The sequence below is a fragment of the Melopsittacus undulatus genome, chromosome 7 (genome assembly GCF_012275295.1).
Source record: "Melopsittacus undulatus isolate bMelUnd1 chromosome 7, bMelUnd1.mat.Z, whole genome shotgun sequence".
Classification (NCBI taxonomy): Eukaryota; Metazoa; Chordata; class Aves; order Psittaciformes; family Psittaculidae; genus Melopsittacus; species Melopsittacus undulatus.
The window spans coordinates 46,666,730-46,680,465 of record NC_047533.1 but is presented as its reverse complement, the minus strand read 5'-3'; the positions used below and the strand labels follow the sequence as shown (position 1 = coordinate 46,680,465).

The window sequence follows — 13,736 nt, the reverse complement described above, 5'->3', positions numbered from 1 at the left end:
AGGATGAGCCCAGGGGATATTGTCACACACCGGGGGCCCGGGGAAGCGCCTGCACCGCTGCCTGCCCACCGCGGGCACCAGAGGGGCCTTACGGAGGTGGTGGGGTCGCTCTCGCTGGTCGTGCAGACAGGGATAAGGGCTTGACCGCTGGCTGGGAGGCTCAGGACCGCTCCTGCCCTGGGGGCGTGGCCGGTGCCCGGCGGGCGGGGGTTTCCAGGCCGGCCAGGCCGGGTCGAGGCGGGGTACCCCGGCGCGGGGGGCGGTGCTGGCGGGGCCGGCTGTCTCCGCAAGCGGCGCGGGGCGGGCCGTGCCCGGGTCCCGCCCTTGGTGGGGCGGTTGCAGCATCGGCGGCTACGGTTACGTGCGCGGGGCGCCGCGGCGGTAGTGCCGGTTCGGAGCTGCGGGGAGCCCCGAGCCCGCCGCGCCCATGGCGAGCAGCAGCGGCGGCGGCGGCGGCAGGTAGGGTCGGGCGGGGCGGGGGCTCGCTCCCCCGGCCATGGCGCAGACGGAGCCCCCGAAGGCGGTGCAGCTGTGGCGCGACGCCGCCCTTCGCGCACGGAAGCTGCGGGGCGGCCCCGGCGAGCCCGAGCCGGAGCCCGAGCCGGACGCGGGGCCGCCGGGAGGGCCGCCAGCGCCCCCCTCCGCCGCCGTGCCCCGCCGGCCCACCTCGGCGGCGGCCCTGGGGGAGCTGGAAGCGCTGAACCTGAGCGGGCGGGGGCTGGAGGAGCTGCCTGAGGAGGTGGGCGCCGCCCTGAGCGGGCTGCGGGTGCTGAGCTTGCGGCGGAACCGGCTGGGCCGCCTGCCCACCGCCGCCCTCCGCCACCTGGGCCGCCTGGCCGAGCTCGACCTCAGCCACAACCGGCTGCGGGGCTTGGGGGACGGAGGGGCGCTGGCAGAGTTGCGGGGCCTGCGCAAGCTCAGCCTCAGCCACAACGAGCTGGGCGCCGAGGGCCCGGGCTTGCCTCCCCGCCTCGCCGAGCTGAGCCGCCTCGAGGAGCTTGATCTCAGCTTCAACCGCCTGCGCCACCTGCCCGAGGGCCTGGGCCGCCTGCAGCACCTCCGCACCCTCGACGTCGACCACAACCTGCTGCCGTCCTTCCCCGCCCCGCTGCTGGAGCTGGCCGCCCTGGAGGAGCTCGACTGCTCTGGCAACCGCCACCTCAGGGCCCTGCCCGAGGGCATCGCTGCCCTCCGACGCCTCAAGATCCTCTGGCTGAGTGGCACTGGGCTGGCGGCCCTGCCCGAGGGCCTCTGCCAGCTGAGTGCTCTTGAGAGCCTCATGCTGGATGGCAACCGGCTGCAGGTGCTGCCCGCTGGCTTCAGCAGCCTGCAGCGGCTCAAGATGCTGAACCTCTCCTCCAATCTGCTGGGAGAGTTCCCTGCTGCCATCTTGGCTCTCCCCAGCCTGGAGGAGCTATACCTGAGCCGCAACCAGCTCACCCTGCTGCCTCCTGGTCTGTGTCAGCTCCACCAGCTCCGCACACTCTGGCTGGACAATAACCACATCCGCTACCTGCCTGACTCCATCGTGCTCCTCCACAGCCTGGAGGAGCTGGTCCTGCAAGGGAATCAGATTGCCATCCTCCCTGAGGGCTTCGGGCAGCTTTCCCAAGTCACCCTGTGGAAGATCAAAGACAACCCCCTCATCCAGCCCCCCTATGAGGTGTGCATGAAAGGCATCCCCTACATTGCAGCCTACCAGCAGGAGCTGGCCCACTCTCAGCCTGCCCTCAAACCCCGCCTCAAGCTGGTCCTTATGGGCCTAAAAGATGCAGGAAAGACCTTGCTGAGACGATGCCTCATGGAGGAGGATGGGCAGAGGGAGGAAGTGGAAAGTCTGGAAGCAGGGAGCACCCAGCCCAGGGGGTTCCCTGGGCAGCAGGACAATGGAACATTGCCAGTTGGATACTGCCCCTTCCTGGAGCCTCAGGATGCTTCCTCAGTGGGAGTACCTGCCACACAGCAGCTAGAGCATCTCCCCACTGAAAGACAGGACATCCCTTCTCACATGCCCATTCACCGAGTGAAAGGGGAAATACCGTGCCCTGCACCATCACTGCCACCCACTGCCCCCCAACTACCATCAGGACTGGGGCTGTCAGGAGACAGCAAGGGCATTGAGGTGATGGACTGGACAGCAGATGCGGAGAGGGGCCTGACATTCATTGTGTATGAGCTGGCAGGGGACCCAAGCTATGATGTTATCCAGTCTTTTTTCCTGTCTCCCGGAGCCCTATATGTGCTGGTGGTGAATTTGAGTGCCTACGTCCCTCAGCACTTTTACCCCTCTGTAGGCTATTTCTTACACTGGCTTGGTTCCAAGGTGCCCCATGCCGTGGTGTGCATGGTGGGAACCCATGCTGACCTCTGTGCGGAGCGGGAGTTGGAAGAGAAGTGCCTGGACATCCATCACCAGATCGCTCAGCAGGAGAAGAGGGATGCTGAGGGACTCCAGAGCTTGGTCCAGCAGGTGGATGAAGCTCTGGGACAGGACTTTGACCTGCGCTGCTCCAGCCCGCACGCTGCCTTTTACGGGGTCTCAGACAAGAACTTGCGGCGGAAGAAAGCCCAGTTTCAATACCTGCTCACCCACCGCCCACAGATCCTCTCTCCAGTGCTGCCTTTCAGCTGCCGGGACCGCTGTCAGGTGCATCGCCTGCGGGACAAGCTCCTCTCGGTGGCTGAGCACCGGGATATCTTCCCAAACCTGCACCGTGTGTTGCCCAAATCCTGGCAAGTGCTGGAGGAGCTGCACTTCCAGCCACAAGCTCAGCAACTGTGGCTTAGCTGGTGGGACTCTGCCCGGTTGGGCTTGCAGGCAGGCCTGACAGAGGATCGACTCCAGAGTGCACTGTCCTACCTGCACGAGAGTGGGAAGCTGCTCTACTTTGAGGAGCACCTCACCTTGCGGGAGTATGTGTTCCACAACCTGCCACGGCTCATTGACATCCTCAACGTCTTCTGCCAGCGGGATGCTGCTGTGCTGCTCCAAAAACTGCTCGGTGACACCCAGGTAGATGAACTGAGGGCCACTCAGCTCCATCATTATGTGGAGGGCTTCTTGCTGCACGGTCTCTTGCCTGCCCATGTTATCCGTCTCCTTCTTAAGCCCCACGTCCAGAGCCGGGAGGATCTGCAGCTCATCCTGGAGCTGCTGGAGAAGATGGGGCTCTGTTACTGTGTCAACAAACCCAAATGCAAGCCCTTAAATGGGGCGGCCGCTTGGTACAAGTTTCCCTGCTACGTGAAAAACGAGGTGCCCCATGCAGAGGCATGGATCAACGGCGCCAGTCTGAGCGGACAGTCCTTCGTGGTCGAGCAGCTGCAGATAGAATATAGCTTTCCATTCATTTTCCCACCCGGCTTGTTTGCACGCTACAGTGTCCAGATTAACAGCCACGTGGTTCAGCGGTCAGATGGCAAATACCAGATCTATGCCTACCGGGGAAAGGTGCCCGTGGTGGTGAGTTACCGGCCTGCCAGGGGAGCTCTGCAGCCAGATACTCTATCTATTGCTAGTCATGCATCCCTACCAAATATATGGACAGCCTGGCAAGCTATTACCCCTTTAGTGGAAGAACTGAATGTCCTGCTCCAGGAATGGCCGGGCCTGTACTACACTGTGCACGTCCTCTGTTCAAAGTGCCTTAAAAGAGGGTCACCCAACCCACACACTTTTCCAGGTAAGGCACAGCCCAGCTTGCCTTCCAGCCCTCCTGGGGCTTTGTCCCTTGTAGAAGAAAGTCTTATCATGTTGGGCTTAGCTCTGTGTCTTTTCTTTTTCTCTTTTCCTTTGCTCTAACTCCCTTCCCTAGTGACTTGAGTCATGGGAGAAAATATTAGGGTAGCTCCAAGGAGACAAGCTTAAAATAACCCTATTCTGAGACCAGGGGGATGTTGTATGCCATTTGTCCATGCCTTTTCTCTCTGCTTTTTGGGGTTTGGCCCTGGACATTCACAGTGCCATTGTTGAAAAGGCCCTTATCTGTCCTTGTTTTGGTTCTGTTGAATAGCACTGTGGGTTTTTTTTTTTGTCCTAATTCCCTTTACCCTGCAGCTCCCCCTTCTTTGGGGCTATTTGTGAACATAGATAGGGATGCTTAAGGACTGCAGGTATCCCCTTCTTCCCCCTTCAATCCTTCACCCCCAAAATCTGGCCTGTGCTGCTGCAGCCTCTCTGAATACAGAAAAGCTTCTCCTGGAAGACAATGGGTGTGCTGGTCTCCATAGCCCAGTATAAAATGCCTTTTCTCATTTGTGAGTCCTGTCTCTAGCAGGAAGCTTTGCTCCCTGAAGAGAGAGGGATACTCCATGTTCTTTGTTTAACTGTCTCACCTATAAGGGATTCCCAGACTACACCTTCTGGAGCTATTCTTAAGAGCAATTATTTTCCTTCCTCTGCTCCCTTCATCTAACAAAAAGCTTAGTCTCTGTCCTCTAGAGTGTGACTAGTCATGGTGCTTTTTAAAGCTTGATTTTACTGTTGGAGTTTTCCAGCAGCATTTGGTTTACTTTGTATATATGCAGGTACTGCTTCCTAAACAGCAACCTCCCTGCACCCACTCTGGGGTGTGTGGGGGCCATAGGAAATATATTCCATTGTGTAGGTCTGCATGGACTCAAAACACACTCTGGACTGCAAGCAGTTCTCTAGAAATGTGCATTTTCTTTACACACACACACACACACACACCTATGTTAGAAGTATGTTGGATCATTCTTTATTTACAAGTAGCCTGAAACTGGAGGAGAACTGGAGTGTGATTTGGATTAAAACAAGAAGTGGTGCTGAATTGATTCATAGGCAAATGTGAATTGTAAGGTGTGGTTTTGGGGTTACCTTTTTGTTTTATTGTTGCTGCTTTGGGGGATTTTTTCAGTTTGTTTTGGGGTTTTTATCTCAGAGTAAGGAGATGCTGTTTCCTCCTTAGCCTGCATCCTGGCTCCATCAATTGTGTCTCCCTGTAACTGTGCTAGCTTATGTAAGAGCCAGTGAACTAGGGGGTGGTGAACCCCTGCTGCCTGAGTTACTGAGTGGTATCCACATGCTGGGTCTTGCCGCTGACGTGGTGCTGGGAATAATGTGATCTGCCTTCCAAAAAAACCTGTGAAAACTAAAAACCCCAAACCCCCACCACAGAACCCCTACAACAAACAGAAAAGCCCCAGCAAAATTATCGAGGGCAGTGCACTGTGTGCAGGTGTGATGGGTGGCTGCTGAAGGTTTAGGTTTGTGAATAATTCAGGTCTGCAGTTGTATGTCTCCTTTTTTCTTTCTTTTTTTGGGGAAGGGAGTGGGGGGATTGGGAGGAGTATGTGTATGTAAGTGTTTTGTGGCTGACCTTTCTTTTTCCCTTGTGAGCAGATGATGCTTAAAAAATAAAATACAAACAGGAGCTGGACTGTGCAGGTGATTGGTATCTTTGCTGACCAGTGACAGGTAGAGGAAGCATTAGGGGGACATTGAAAGGCCTTTCCCTTGGAATTTGGCTGTGCTGCATATATTTCCTCAGACATGGGAAAGGATTGCTGTCACTTTGGAGCCAGGCTGGGTGTGCTGGGAGGTGGAGGCACAAGTAAGCAGTGTGTGGTTGGGCATGGAAGGAGCAGGGGCTCAGAACACCCCTGGGTGATGCTGCCTGTGGAAAGGGGGTGTCAGTGTTTCCAGCACTCCCCAGGCAAGAAGCCAGGCCTTGCTGCCAGGGACACAGGGCTTAGTATCCCAAGTAGCCCTGCCTCTGGGCAGGGGATGATTTTCTTAACATGAATACTATGTAAGTCTAGATGGGGAGAGAGTATGTTGAGAAGACAGACGTGTTTCAAAGGCAGATTTAATCTGTGGAAGTGCTGAAGAGTGATTAAAGGCTGCAATTTATCAAGAATCTTGCTTGTCCTCTTGGATGATGCGCAATTCTAGCCCAGCTATGACCTGGATTGTATGAAAAATGTGAACTGTGATTTGGCTTGGTTAAAATCTGCATTTAACCTAAAATATTCTTTGCTGTGTATCTGCTCTGAATAAAAGGCTGTTTAAGAGTCCCTAAATGGCAGTTGAGAAGCTGAAGATGTTTTTTTCCTCCTGATTTTGTTGATCAGGAGGTATGCATGTTTAAAGTCATGCTGCCAAGCTTGCTCTCATGCAAGTGAATTGTGGTTGGCATCACTTTTGACAGGGTGTAGGAAAGCGATGGGTCTAATGTTATGAAAATACGTAGTGAGGGAGATGTCTGTGTTTCTTTTCAAGCTCTTCCAGCGGAAATCCCTGGCAATTACAACACTGCTAATTCTTAAATAGGGCTGTGGTCTTTTTAGGACTGCACTGAAGAACTGCTTTGCAGTGTGTTGACCTTAATAAGGGAAATACTTCTGTGGAGGCGCTGCCAGATTTGTGCTCAAAAATGGAAGTGCAGGGTGGCTGTGAGTCTGGCTGCACAATCTGTGTCGCCATTCATGAAACCGAGGGGGCATTCTTTGGTCATCCAAAATTTTCATTAGAATCCCCTTCAAAGAGGGGGTTGGTTGCTGGTGAGTTAAGGATTAATCCTTGCTTTTCCTCTCCTTCCTTTTCTGTTCTGCATGCGCACACTCTGTAACTTCCATCAATAATACAGAAATTCTCTAAGAACAAGCTAGTGTGTATAGAAATGGTTAGTAAGAATTGAGATTCTGGATTCAGTCTTCTGAGGGTTTATTGCAAACAGTGAATAAAAGGGATATAAAATGCCTTGATAGGATCCTTTTAAGGAAGTTTCTGTGTTTGAAATGGTTTTGTAGCTGGGTGAAGTAGTAGCTGAATTGGCATCTGAGCTGGAATCTGTGTGCTTTGAGGCTGGAGTAACCTACTCATCTGATAGGTAGTGTGTAGATTTTCTTTTTTTTTCTCATTTGCATTTGCACTATATATGAATAAAAGTATCCCTGCTGGGCTAAGAAAGGCATATTTGTGCTTGGAAAGACCACAAAGAATGGTTCACCACTCCAACATGATGAGACCTTGACCGGGTTGTCACTGGCATGAAACACTGTGGTTTTGTATGTGATGTCCTTTTAGCGCCTGGACTGAAGGGCTTTTAGGTTATTCATGTCCCATAAACTATTAAGTGACTTGGATCTGGGGGTGGAGGTGCTTTGTCATCTGTCTGATAGTAGATGAGTGTTTTGTTTGGAAAAACGTGACCGGATTTTCCAAGCTTGCCTTCCTGTGCACATGCTGCTGTCTCCTCTGGCCCTGTGCTGGGCCGAAGCTGGGTCACCCTGGGTTCTTCCAGGCTGGTGTCTCTACAAGGCATCCTGCTGTCCAACATGGAATACTTTTGGTGTTTGAGGCAGGAGAGATTGTTTGACCAGTGATTTTCCTTTATTCCTGCCTATGAAGTTGCCTGTATGAATGCAGACATGGAAAAGCTGGAGCTTGTGTCCACTACAGAAAACTGGCAAAATGCTGTCACAGGCAAGACACGACGATCTGGGTTTTCACAGAATAAGAGTGTGACAACAGAGAGACAGCCATGGACAAAGATACTGCATGTAAGCCCAGCAGTCCCTGCCTGAAAGGATGCTGCAAAGCTATTTGGGAAGCTTTGAAAGCATAAACTTCTTTGGTGGCCAGCATGGAGTCAGGAGATGGAAAGGTGGAAGATCCCGTGATGTGTCATACTGTCAGGTTGGCCATGCAAGGTGAGACAGGAGCAGGTGGGACTGGTTTTGTCAGAAGGACTCAGAAGTAGCTCCAAAATCTGAGCTGCCACTCAGTGAAAGCCTGATGTCAGGTATCTAATTGTGCTTTGTAATTAAATTGCATGGAGCTATTGGGGTTATTTTTCCACAATGGCAGTAGAGCAACACCTGCTTGTTATAGAGCCTGATGCTGGCATTTGGCAGCCTTTTATTTTCCTCATTTGAGGGTGGAGTCCTTTTCCCTGGCTTTCAGAGTAGATGCTACAGCTGTTTTGGGGCTGTGGTCATGCTCTCCTGAAGGCTCTGGCTTCAGCAGAGTACTGTGGTGTAATCAGACAGTGAGGCAAGACTTCAGAACACTGTGAGCACTGGACAGGGATGATCTGAGTGGCAGGATAAAGCTGAATCCTGTGATTCAGGAGAAGAGAACACACCAGTTTCTGGACTTGGGGAAGCTAGTGTGATTCTATAGCTCTAGTGGTGATGATTTAGTTTACCAACCAAAGCTGATTTCTGTGCTGTTGAAGTGACAGCCTTGAGTGGTGTGACTTGCTGTACATGATATAGAAGCACAGTCTATTTACCACTAGGGAATTTTAGAGATTTTCCTTCACATTAAGCTGTGTGTTACGTGGTAAGCACCTGAGGTCCTCTTGCTTGGTGCCTGCAGCTCCGATTTGAACAACAGATTTGGGAAAGAGGAAATAAACATTCTGTGATCTTGGAGAGAGCAGAGAAATTACCAGAGGAAGAGGGTGGTGTGCAGTGTGAATGGCTGCTCTGGGACTGTGCAAGGTGAGATTTGGATGAGGGAGCCAGTCCTTGGGGAGAACTGGAGTAGCCAGCAGACAGCTTGGCTCATGAGGGAAGATCTGGCTCAGGAAGGCACAGGAACAATGGGGTAGACTCAACTGTGGATTCTGGAAGAGAGGCTGAAGCTTTGTGTTGCTACCTTAAAGCTGTCCTGCTGCCTGCGGTTTCTGGTTACCTTGTATTGTGTGCATCCGTTTGAGTGTGTGTGTTTGGGGGCTTTTTAAGGCTCATAAACGGAACTTGCTAAAATTACTTGATATCAGGGTGGCAACGTGAACATTTAACACTGCTTCTAGGAATCCTCTTCCTTATGCAAAAAAAATCCTATGCATTTCTGCTGAAGGAAAGGGTTTCCTGTTATGCCAGTACTGGTACAAAAATGCTCTTCTGGTTTGTTCCTTAACAGCTTGTCTTGCTCTGCCCCATTCCCGTTGGGAGTTGTCTCTGGGCTTTTGGCTTCTGGACTTTGAGCTGCCATCACTGAAGCAGGGAAACACTAGATTTGGTTGGGTGGATCTTTTTTGGTTTGGTTATTGAAGCAGAGCAGAGTTCTTGGCCTCTGGTGCATTACTTTTTTGTTTCTTTCTGGTTTTGGTTTGTGGTTTTTATTTTTACAGTTGCTGAAACTTGCCCTTGCGGGAAATAAGATCTAAAAGGGATGCTCACTGCCAAGTGATTCTTTGTTTCAGTGCGTGAGAGCTACTTTAAAGTTACTAAAAGTTTTCCCCTCTACAGAGTCAACTGGTCAGATCAGCTCATCAGGAGTGACTTGTGCTTTGCATGAGTGTGCTGTGGGCACAGGCACCATGAAATCTGCTTTGCTTCCTGCTGTGCACGCACCTCTGGTGGCAGGGTGTCCCTTTCTAAAAACACTTAGGTGTGAAAGGTTTTCCCATGTAAGTTCAGTTGAGATGTGTTATGTGCATGATACACTTGCAGGTACATTTCAAGGTCCTGCTTCTTTTGCATCTTGGGAGAGGATAGTGAGAAATCACTATCAGTGCTGGCTCTTTGTTGCCTTTTGGTGATACTGTGAATATGTTACTTGACATTGGGATAGAGCTGTGAAGGAGCAAGTATCAGTTTAAAAGCAAAATACAAGTGCATCTGGTAGGTAATTCGCCTGTATGCTGTGGAGTCTTTTCGCATTTGCATGCTCTCCAATTAGTGATTTGCTAATAATAGTGCAGGCTGGTTGGCTCTGGAAAGCAATTTGCCAGAGAAGGGAGATAATGTATTTAATGGAAAGTTCTGTGTTGGGTTTGAAGTCATCAGAGTACAGTTTTACTTTTTTCCCTTCCATTTTTCCTTCCATCTCTACTGATATACAGATGTGGACAACTGTAAGAGTAAGCAGGCTGACTGGTGCCAAACAAGGTCACCTCTTCCCAGGTGAGCCTATGGGATGCTAATTTAGGGATGTGCTATTTTAGGGAGCTCCTCATGGGGATGAGGAGTGGGGGAGGAGTGCTTAAAGTACTATGTCAATTATAACAAACTCCCGCTGTGGTGAATGAAATGTCTTGGAGCTTTTGACAAGCTAAGTATGTATCTGGGTCTGAGGAAGCAATGCAGCTGGGTTGTAGGAGTCTCAGCCTGCCTCCCTGGTCTCCTTGCCTGCAGCAGGAGAGCTGATGGCATTCAGCTGACCACGCTGTGAAAGAGCTGTTTCATACAGAGGGTGAAGAGGCCTTGGTGCTTTTAAAAGCTGTTGAGTGGATGCAGTTTACAGCCTGTAATGGGAAGATCACCTCTGTGGATGTGGCCTTTGTTCCAGCTGAGCAGCCAGGAGAGATTTGTTCTCTAGTGGTTTCTTTCTTGGGAACCAAATGTAAGAACTGGGGTTGGGGGATGGTTTCAAGACCTGTGAAACAGCTGTCTGGTTGGCTTTGGGAGAATCTTAATTTGGGGTGTTCAGCCTTCAGCAGCAAAATCATAAGCCCTTAAAGATGGCCCAGCTGAAGTCATACTATACTTGTGGTATTCTACTAGCTAAAGCTTGGTCCTGAATGTGCTGATTAGTCTGCCAGCATGGTCAGTGGCAGTGTGGTTTAGGACTGATGCAGTCTCGGTGGTCAGGGGTGACTTGCCCTTGGGCAGTGGATGGAGACTATGTGCAGACTGATCTGTAGTGCTGGAGTGCCTGCCTGCTCGAGTTGGCTGTGGTTTAAAGCAAAACCTTAATTTCAGGTTTGTTTTTTCACCAGTGGTCATTTTCAAGAGCTCTGTGGTCCTCCCGAAGGTGTACGGAGTATGCTTACTTACTAGTTTCAGCTGAGGCTAGGTTAGGCTCTGGGAGGGGCATGTGTGAAAGTTGCCTAGGACCTACAAGCTTTACAAGTTAACATTGATTTTGAATTGGCAGTTCAGCATGGCGAGCTCTGCTTGAGCCAGATGGCAGCTTTGAGGTGAGCTAGGTGCTGCTGTGGAATAGTCTATTAAACAGTGCTTTGTGAGGATCAGACTAAACTGAACTGTGGAGGCAAATAACCTTCAGAGCAGAGCAAAGCAAAGCTGCATCCCGAATCCTGTTCAGACCTGCCCTACTTAGCCCTATGCTGACTTGGAGGTGATGCTCCAGGAAGGAGCTGTTTTGTTGATCTAGGCTACATTGAATTGTGCTGATGAGATGACAGGAGATTTCTGCTGGCTTTTGTTAGCAGGGTTTCACAAACTTGGAGAAGTACATCTCTGAAAGGCCCTTTGTGAAAGCAATGCCAGGATATCTTCCCCTTTACCTGGTTTTAGGGTGATGCTTGCCAAATCTGCAGTTTAGATAAGCATTTTTGTTTGTATTACATGGGAGGCAACCCAGATCATTCTGGGAGAGGTCCCTCTTCTTTCACCTGGTACCCACAGCTTTCTTTAGAGTTTTCAGGCTTCCCCTGTTGCAGCATAACAGGAAGGAAACAAAGGTAGAACAATGGTAGGACAGGGATCTGTGGGCCTCATGATGTGACTGATGGTAAAATTAATATTGTAGGTTTATGTTGTAACAGAATGTAAGATCATGACACACTTCATAGAATCATAGAATAGTTAGCATTGGAAAGGACCAGCTTTGGTCAAGACTTTCTTTTGAATGATCTGTACACAGTAACTGTCAAGTTTTGGGATGCTGAATTCCTTTTTGAGCAAATTCTTTGCATTTTCAGCAGGTGTTTTAATGTCCAGCAATACAGAGTGAGCAGTGGCCTGTGATAAGGGACAGATCCTGCCCTGTAGGAGGAAAGGGGTGTTGATGAGCTTCCTGGTAAAATGAATTTGCCATGGTTTCCACAGCACCAAAGTCCTACCCCCATATAAGTGTCTTCACATCTAGTAAGGCCCCTTGCTGCATGGTCAACAAGCAGAGAGTGAGCTTCCTGCAGCAGAAGAAACTTGCATTTTTGTTGTGTGGCTTCTGAACCATTATGGTGGGCACAGCAGAACCGCAGGATTGTCCTGCAGTACAGACCAAGGGTGCTGCATGGTGCAGCAGCACACTGCTGCATCGATAGCTGTACTTGTAGAGATCTGTGGCTGACTGTTTAATACCTTTCTCTACTCACTGTGGCCTCTTTTTTAATGCAGTGGTCAGGTATGGATAGCAAGCAATTTTTCTCTGAATAAATAATGTTAGAGAGCAAGGACTTAGCGCTGTGCAGAGCTGAAACGCACAGGCACAGGATGTATAGTGTGGAGGATGGAGTGGCAGGGACCTCTGTCTGAGACTGGCTGTCTGACATCAGTCTTTTACTGTAAGTATCGCTGTTGCCTCTGAACAGTTGCATTGTCATTTCGCATTAAAATTGTCAGATACATCAAGATCAATAAAGAATAAAGGGACCAGTAATGGTCCTAATGGATGGGGATAGTGATCCTATGAAATCAGGTTGAGGGAACAGGGATTGTTCAGCCTGGAGAAGAGAAGGCTCTGGGAAGACCTTATAGCAGTCTTCCAATACCTAAAGGGGGCCTGCAAGAATGATAGATAGGAACTTTTTACAGGGGCGTGTAGTGACAGAACAAGGGGGAATGACTTTAAACTGACAGAGGAAATTTAGATTAGATGTTAGGAGAAACTGTTTAGGTGCTGAGGCACCAGCACAGATTGCCCAGAGAAGCTGTGGCTGCCCCATCCCTGGCAGTGTTCAAGTTCGGGGTGAGTGGGGCTTGGATCACCCTGGTCTAGTGGAAGGTGTCCCTGCCCATGATGGGGGGGTTGGAACTGTATGACCTTTAAGGTTCCTTCCAGTTCAAACCATTCTATGGTTCTGTGATATTAAATATCCTGATATTTGCATTTGTAACTTTCCACCCTCCCTCTGTATTTATACTGTGTATAATTCACCAGTCTGTACATGTGTTCTCCTCCACTACATTATGGGGAAAAATAGCATAATTGTCTGTCAGATTGCTAACATTTGCACTTTTTGGGATTACATCCTCAACAGATAGCAAGATGCAGCTGTATTTATTACAGTGGGTGATAGGGAATGTTTCAAGGCATTTATATCCAATTCATTTTGTTGGTTTTTTTTTTCTCAAAAAGGGCTCAGCAGCTGGGGCCTTGTCTATGTGTAAGCAGAGGGAACTCGGGCGGATACATAAATTAGGTGTCCCTTTTATAATTCCTCTATCTGTGAAGCAGGGAGTGCCTCACAGGAGGAGCAATGACCTTCCTTAGCAGAGGAATTTAGTCATGATGGGACCCGTAGGAGCTGGAGCAGAAGAGGTGGCAAGAAGGCAGCTGAGCTTCTCAGCACGTATCTGTCAAGAAATCTGTAGCATGGAAGGCGTCTTGCAAATTGCAGCCTCACCCAGGAGTTGCCCAAGGGTGCAGGGAATAGTGAATCCAGACAAACTGGTGTCAGACTGAGCCATGGCCACGTGGTGCCAAACTTACTCAGTGATGGGGAGCTGTTCCTGAGCCCAAACTGGTTTTGAAGAGCACTGTAGGTTAAAGATACAACTGCTGGCTTGGTCTCTACTGCTTTAATGCAGGCTCTGAGCCCGCCAACCTCTGTTCCACCATTATCTCTTTCGAGTGACTCCCATGTTGCACCACCGCACAGCTGACCAAGCAGTGAGAGCTAGGATGATCAGTGCTGGCTCAGAGCAGTCACCGAGTAGTCCTTCGGATGAGTTGGCTTTCCTGGGGAAGCCTCATCTGGACTGTATCTTCAGGAAGGCAACATGCCAGGTGGCCTTTTCTCTACACTGCCAGGGCATCCCAGGCAGGGAGAGAGGCACAGATTGTATCC

General features: G+C 50.5%; 1 protein-coding gene across 1 annotated transcript in view; it reads left to right on the top strand.

Annotated features, from left to right (window-relative positions):
• The first annotated feature begins 402 nt into the window (after positions 1 to 402).
• Positions 403 to 13,736, top strand: part of MFHAS1 (multifunctional ROCO family signaling regulator 1) — a 29,430-nt gene continuing 16,096 nt past the window's right edge. The window contains exon 1 of the mRNA XM_034064997.1: positions 403 to 3,683. Coding sequence (XP_033920888.1) covers positions 497 to 3,683 — 3,187 coding nt within the window. The 5' untranslated portion in view covers positions 403 to 496. The remainder of the gene's footprint in view (positions 3,684 to 13,736) is intronic.